This window comes from Diaphorina citri, unplaced genomic scaffold (genome assembly GCF_000475195.1).
Source record: "Diaphorina citri unplaced genomic scaffold, Diaci psyllid genome assembly version 1.1 scaffold100, whole genome shotgun sequence".
Lineage (NCBI taxonomy): Eukaryota > Metazoa > Arthropoda > Insecta > Hemiptera > Psyllidae > Diaphorina > Diaphorina citri.
In genome coordinates, this window is record NW_007377537.1 from 314,390 (window position 1) to 321,944 (window position 7,555).

At 40.9% G+C, this 7,555-nt stretch overlaps 1 protein-coding gene across 1 annotated transcript in view; it reads right to left on the bottom strand.

Moving 5' to 3' along the window:
• Nucleotides 1-7,555, bottom strand: part of LOC103524476 (protein sly1 homolog) — a 14,650-nt gene that overhangs the window by 5,549 nt on the left and 1,546 nt on the right. Inside the window, exons 3-7 of the mRNA XM_026819872.1 lie at nucleotides 7,216-7,527; nucleotides 6,416-6,586; nucleotides 5,649-5,734; nucleotides 4,102-4,337; nucleotides 1,995-2,214 (exon numbers count right to left, since the gene is read on the bottom strand). Coding sequence (XP_026675673.1) covers nucleotides 1,995-2,214; nucleotides 4,102-4,337; nucleotides 5,649-5,734; nucleotides 6,416-6,586; nucleotides 7,216-7,527 — 1,025 coding nt within the window. The remainder of the gene's footprint in view (nucleotides 1-1,994; nucleotides 2,215-4,101; nucleotides 4,338-5,648; nucleotides 5,735-6,415; nucleotides 6,587-7,215; nucleotides 7,528-7,555) is intronic.

Below are 7,555 nucleotides of genomic sequence, written 5' to 3' on the forward strand. Positions count from 1 at the left end.
AAAAAAAAAAAAAAAACGGTACGGTTAATTTTTTCTAATCTCTATGATTAAATTATCGGGGAGTCATTATCTTTTACATGAGAATCCTTAATTGTGAAAACTCTTTCTTGCATTTAACCTAACCCTATAAAATAACACTGGTCACTGTTAGTTTGTGCCAGTTCCTTTGGTAGCAATATTCCACACACGCCACTATAATGCAATATGAGCCCCACCTTTTCTCTCTCCCATCCCCCCCTCTCTCTTTCTCTCTCTCTCTCTCCCTCCCTCCCTCCCTATTTCTTCGTTAATTAACAGTTGAAATATCGCTCTTACATGATCTCATCTTATTTGTGTCCAGGTATTGCAGATCTCGTAGACCGTGGGAAACATAATCAACTGTTTACCACCTCCTCGCTCCTACCCACACTAGACATCGTGAGTAGTGTACTCTTCGCACACTCTGCTGTGGGTGCGTTGAAGCTCTCTACCAACACTGTGATCAACTCACAGAAGTTCTTGCAGTGCGCCTTGTTCACGGAGAAAGCGCTTCGTGTTGGTGCTATATCCCGCCTGTCGGTGGATATTCTCAGCACTATGATAGCATTCAGTCAAGGCAAGATCAGCTGGAAGTATGCTGCAGCTCGCATCGTCTCCTCGTGCCTTTTCCTGTTTAATCTTTACGTTGAGGAAATAGAGCAGACGGTGATTCCGATGTTGATGAATAATATGCCTCAGTTCCTCAACTACGAGAACGTGCAGCCTTTCCTGCACTACTGCGAAAGAATCGTACCCGAGGCCGAGAGCTTGCCGGAGTTTGATCAATTATTCTCAATCTTATTCGACAATCTTCACACGAGGGACCGGTTCTCGGAGTCGAACGTGAGAGAGTCGCTAAAGCGCCTTCTCAACATAAAATGGAAAATCATCATGAGGGACGTGAAGCGCGCATATGCCTGGGCATGCAGGTTCTTCGCGCGCGACGACTACATGTCCAATTTCCTCAACGTGCAAATGGCCGTGATGTACACTTTATTTAAGACCCTGGAATCTCATGCCCTCGTGGAAGAGAGCGATTGACACCAAATTGGGAGTCAGGATCAAATACATGAGGTATTTGATGAATTAAAATGGTTGCGTTTCCCCTCCGAAGCAAACTTTATCCTAAGAAGGTTCGTTTTAGGAACGGCTGGCTTTCTTCTATCCTGTGAAGTGATCTGATGGGTATCCTCTGACATTTGCTTTTTTTATTATTATCAAGTTTCCATTTATTATTTGTTCGACATAACTCTCAGAACATATAAATTTTTAACTGACCAATGTACGTATAACCATTATTTTTAGTATTATGGCCTTCATTTTCTCATTTATACAAGAACGGCACACACTACCCATCTATCCGGGAACAAAAAATGTTCCTAAGAATATGTGGGTTGGAAATTTTGAACAACCGTAATTGACATTTTCCTTGGAGTCAACCGTCTTGAGGGCCATGTTGTCTTGGACTTCATGGTAACCTTTTGGCGGTGGAAACGGATCGTGTGGCGCTGTTAGGGATTCTTTTTTCTTTATTCGTACTTAATGCATCATAATTTTCCGAGATTTTTCAATACAATCACCAAAATTTTCGGTACCTAATTATTCAGAAGCTACGACAGTGAAAAAGAAAGCTCCTTTTTGTGTTCAACCTAACCCTATAATAACACTAATCACTGCTCTAATGTGAAAACTCCTTTTGGCGTTTAACTTAACCCTATAATTACACTGGTCACTGCTCACTTGTGCTAGTTCTTTTGGTAGCAATCACTCTAAAGTTTTAGACTAGGAAGATTCAGCTCTAAGAACATAGTGTTTGTGATGTGTTGCTCGAAAGAAGAAAAAAAATCAGGTACCTAGGGACTGTGGGACCCAAATGGTACTTAGACCCTCTCAAACCCAGGACCCAATTGGTAGCAAAAAAAAGGTTTTGGGACCGAATTGGTTTCCTCCCTTTTGAAAACAAACATAAACATTACCTCGACCGTAGGCGAGCCGCAATGCGCATCGTAAATGTCACTCACGATCCGCGTAATGGGCAGATTGTACTTTTTGACAATCAGGTTCTTGACCCCCTCCATAACAAAGGAAGACCCTTGGGAGACCAGCTTGGAAAACATGGACTTGGTTTTGATAATGCTACCGGCGCGGTCTTCCCCTCCCGCCCCCGGTGAGGTGATCTTGTTGTACTGCTTCCATCTGAGAACCAGAAAATAAATAGGATACGAAATAATGATGATTTTTTTTTTTTTTTTTTTTTTTTTAATTGGCATTTCTTAACAAATACACAATACAATTCAACATCATTAAATATAATACATGGAAAAAATAATAATGAATGGGGGTAAACCATTTACTGCTTCCATCTGTGGGAACGAGGAATAGGAATCATTCCATTTTGGATACGAAATAATAATGATAATGAATGGGGGTAAACCATTTACTGCTTCCATCTGTGGGAACGAGGAATAGGAATCATTCCATTTTGGATACGAAATAATAATGATAATGAATGGGGGTAAACCATTTACTGCTTCCATCTGTGGGAACGAGGAATAGGAATCATTCCATTTTGGATACGAAATAATAATGATAATGAATGGGGGTAAACCATTTACTGCTTCCATCTGTGGGAACGAGGAATAGGAATCATTCCATTTTGGATACGAAATAATAATGATAATGAATGGGGGTAAACCATTTACTGCTTCCATCTGTGGGAACGAGGAATAGGAATCATTCCATTTTGGATACGAAATAATAATGATAATGAATGGGGGTAAACCATTTACTGCTTCCATCTGTGGGAACGAGGAATAGGAATCATTCCATTTTGGATACGAAATAATAATGATAATGAATGGGGGTAAACCATTTACTGCTTCCATCTGTGGGAACGAGGAATAGGAATCATTCCATTTTGGATACGAAATAATAATGATAATGAATGGGGGTAAACCATTTACTGCTTCCATCTGTGGGAACGAGGAATAGGAATCATTCCATTTTGGATACGAAATAATAATGATAATGAATGGGGGTAAACCATTTACTGCTTCCATCTGTGGGAACGAGGAATAGGAATCATTCCATTTTGGATACGAAATAATAATGATAATGAATGGGGGTAAACCATTTACTGCTTCCATCTGTGGGAACGAGGAATAGGAATCATTCCATTTTGGATACGAAATAATAATGATAATGAATGGGGGTAAACCATTTACTGCTTCCATCTGTGGGAACGAGGAATAGGAATCATTCCATTTTGGATACGAAATAATAATGATAATGAGTGGGTAAACCATTTACTGCTTCCATAGAAATAGGATACGAAATAGAATAGAATATACCTAGGACTTTATACTACTAGCGTAGGGCTGAAAAGTCCCTTTACTCCCACAGTCTAAATAAGGTCTTATGTATTTGGAACAAAATAGGTGTACATTTTATAAAATGAAAACCTTGCTTGAATTAAAAAAAAAAAGGAAGAAAAAAGAAAACAATAATTAGGACAAACGATTTTTACTTTCTATTACTTGGGAGAAATGACCTAATAGTCAAAGGAAGAAAAAAGAAAACAATAATTAGGACAAACGATTTTTACTTTCTATTACTTGGGAGAAATGACCTAATAGTCAAAGTTAAGATCGGTGCATTGGTTGGCGGCATTTTACCGCTTTTTGGCGGTTTTCGGTCTAGTTTAACAATATCTAAAAAGAAAACAATAATTAGGACAAACGATTTTTACTTTCTATTACTTGGGAGAAATGACCTAATAGTCAACTCCGAACATTTGAAAACAAACAAACTTTCAATTACTAACGTATAGCGGAGCTATACTAGTAATTAGAAAGTATAGTAGAAGCTCGATTATTTCAACTCCAAAATCCATTGTTTTTTCCATCTTCCAAAGGATATCCTATATTACCAGAGGAAAAGATCATAGAAAGTGATCATTTCAACTACTCCCGGTCCCAATTAGTTGAAATAATCGAGGTTCTGTTGTAAACCATTTGTATTTTCACATTCTGAACATCATTCCATAAGTCCGGCAAAAAAAAAAAAAAAACGACGAGACTTTACCTTCGAATGTACTCGTACGCGCTCGTGTCGCAGCCCTGCTTGCGCAAAATGTCGAGGCAGCGCGCCAAACTCTCCTCCTCCGACGCATGCGCACAAATGTAGTAGATGAGAAACAGACGGAGTTTGTCTTCCGAGTTGCCGAATTCGTCCGCCAGGAGCTCCCCAATCGTTCGGTCCGTCGAGACACGAGACATGAGCTTCTCCTCGATCTCGAACAGCGTGTCGAGACGGCGAGACTAGAACGAGACAATATTATTTTTTATTTCATTAGGACAGAACATGACATTACAAACAAATTTTTTTTTTTTAATAATCGTAAAAAATATTTAAAAATTAAAATCACATGAAAATAAAATATTAAAAAAAAAAAAAAGATGAATGTTCCACCTACGTTTTTATTTCGTAGCAATGAAACAGCTGCGTACTACGGGATGGGCATGCTAAGATTCAGAACATATGCGTCTAATGTAGCAGTTGTTTCATTGCTAGGAAATGAAAACGACGGTGAAACACTCATCTTTTTTCTTCGTCTTTCTCTTGTACAGACGGGGTCGGCGTTTTTCGTCTGCCTCCCACTCAGCCCTATCTAGGGTGATTCCTTTGGGCGGACATTGGGTTTTGGCTACAAATTTCACGAGTGGACGCCCTTCGCACCCAACCTTTGCTCTATTTCTTTAGTAATGGAAATTCAGGCTGGCTTTTTTTTTTTTTTTTTTTTTTTTTTTTTTCTCTCTTTAATTTTATAAATTATGTGGGTGGCAGACCGGGAGGGAAAAAGCCCAACATCATTCATTTTTATTTTGTTTTATTTTAATTTGTATTATCAAATAAATTGTTGTATTACTTACTTATATGTAATAAAGAAACCAAGTTCAATTCATTTTTTAAATACCTACTCTTCTTATTTTCCCCTCATAGTCAACCGACCGCAGTTTGGATGTCGCTTTCACCCGACCCAAAAATGCTTGATCGCAGGTTGGATGTCAACCCTTGAGATTTGACCATAATCAGGTAGTTTTGACCGCAGTTTGGAATCCCCGAAAATAATAATTTTAGGGGAGGGGGGAAATGGGCCGTTTATAAACATCAGATATATACATCATCATGTTTATACATCAGATATATGATAGGGACACGATTAATTCGGTGGTAACGCACTTGCTGGCCATGCCGGAAGTCTTGAGTTCGATGCTCACCATAAAAGAAAAAAAATCGAAACCGTCCACACTGCCTCGACGACATAATTATGTAAATTCGCCTCATCGATCGACAGATGGTCGACTAGGTTTGGACAGACTTTAAGTAGGTACCTATAGGACAACTATTGTATAGGTGTCCGAAAACAAAAACAGCGTTGAAAAAAAGGACAGGAGTACTGAAAGGTAGGTACTAAGCTGTCAAGGTAACATAGGCTGAGGTTTACAAGTTTCCTGCTAGGTAGAGACACTGTCTGGTACCTAGGTATATTCCATCACAAGACTTCTTAACTTCTACCTACCTGTAAGCTATAATACATAAGGTGCCTATTCTATCTCAAGACTAGAAACTGAAAGCAAGGTGGTTTGGTGGTTGCTAGGGAACTGGGAGATAAAGATGTACGCGGATACCATGCAGAAGGTCCCGGGTTTGATTCCTAAAGTAGACAAAGAATTTGACACTCAGTAGGTACCTATCTATAGGTATGTTGATTACTGGACATTAGGTACTTACTTACTTACTTAATACACTTATAGGTAGATTGGTACCTACCAAATTTCATCAAAATCGGACCAGGCAATCGCGAGTTATAGTGGAACATACATTCAAACAAATAAACAAATATTGTACAAACATCTAAACCAAATGCAAAATGGTCGAGTTAAAACGTAGACCTTCACTTCGTTCGGTCAATTACCAACCATCGAGGGTCTAGTCCAGGGGTTTCCAACTTCCATGTGTATGCGGGCCACATGCTATATTGGGAAGTACTTCGCGGGCCACATATGTACATAGAGGAGCACCCCCCCCCCCAACTTTTCAGAAATATAGTACGATCGAATGCTGAGCGCCGCAGGCGAAATTTTTCGAAAAGTATTCTCCTAACTGCAGCTGAATACTAAAGTGAGTCAGTTTCCATGAGTCAATGATAACTACACTGGTCTTGGGGGCAGAGCCGGGTTTTTATAAATCCCAAAATGCTTCGCGGGCCACAAAGATGGTCTGGCGGGCCACAGATGGCCCGCGGGCCGCTAGTTGGAAACCCCTGGTCTAGTCACTAGTGTACAGTTTTATTTGAAAGTGTTCAATTTCGAAAGGAAAATGCACCATTTCTTACCCATTGACATTTTGATGTTCTTCATTTCTTCTTCGCGCGCCTTGAGGGTTTCCAGTTCTTCTTGGATGGCTTCGGCCACGATGGGGAACGGACTCCCCTTGTGCTGACTCCAGAACAGATCGCTATCGTTCAAGTCGATCTTCTTCACCTGACCAGCCGAGCCTCCTGTTCCTGGAACGAAAGCGGAAAAATAATAATCTTAATATATAAACGAGAAAATTGTATCTATGTGGATATCTATCTGCCAACAAGAAAATTCTGTTCAACTTCTAGAGCCCAAACGGTAAGACATAGCGAAAAATTGATTAGAATCGACCCCCCCCCCCCCCCCACTAAACGCCGGTCTTCCAAAAAAACATTATAAAAATGAACCATGGGAAATGACCAAGATGAATGAATGAAATGAATGAATGAATGAATGAAAAAAAAATCTGGTGTGAACATCACACGACTTTTCTTATCCTATTAAATTATGCCGAAAACCGGTAGAAGGTTTTCTGTATCAGCTTAACTACGAACACAGCTTGGAAAAAAAACCCTGTCCCACTTTCAGCCCCCCCACCCTCTGAAACACTTATTTTAACCCTTAAAAAATAAAGAAAAGCCAGCCTAGTTAGCTTGGTTGGTGGCGTGTCTGCCTTGTAAGCGCTAGGCCGCGGGTTTGATTCCCTCCGGAGCGGATTTTATCCTTGGCTTTCCTCCTATCCTGTCTTCCTTCTCTCTGCGATTTCGGGTCGATAAGACCCTAGCAGTTGCAGTTCCCTCTGTCAAACCTCTTAAAAAAAGCGGAAAAAACCTACCCTGTGCATCCGTCAGCGTGATCCGGTTAAGCGCCATGGGCAGTACATCGTGCGCCAAAGCCTGATAGGTCCACGTATGGTGCAGCGGCGTTGCCATGTCCACGTTCCGATCCAGCACGATCAGCAGGGGCCGATGAAACACGAGCCCGCCCGAAGCCAGCCCGAAGTCGCCCGAAGACCCCACGCCTCCGCCCGTGGAGAGGAACAGGTTGTTTCGCGTGTCCTTGAGATTCTCGTGGATTTTCTTGGCCAGCTTCTCGGACACCATTTCAGCGGCATTGTTCTTCGGACATCGGATCATGGGGACACTCCCTGGGAACAAAACGAGGGGGGGGGGGAA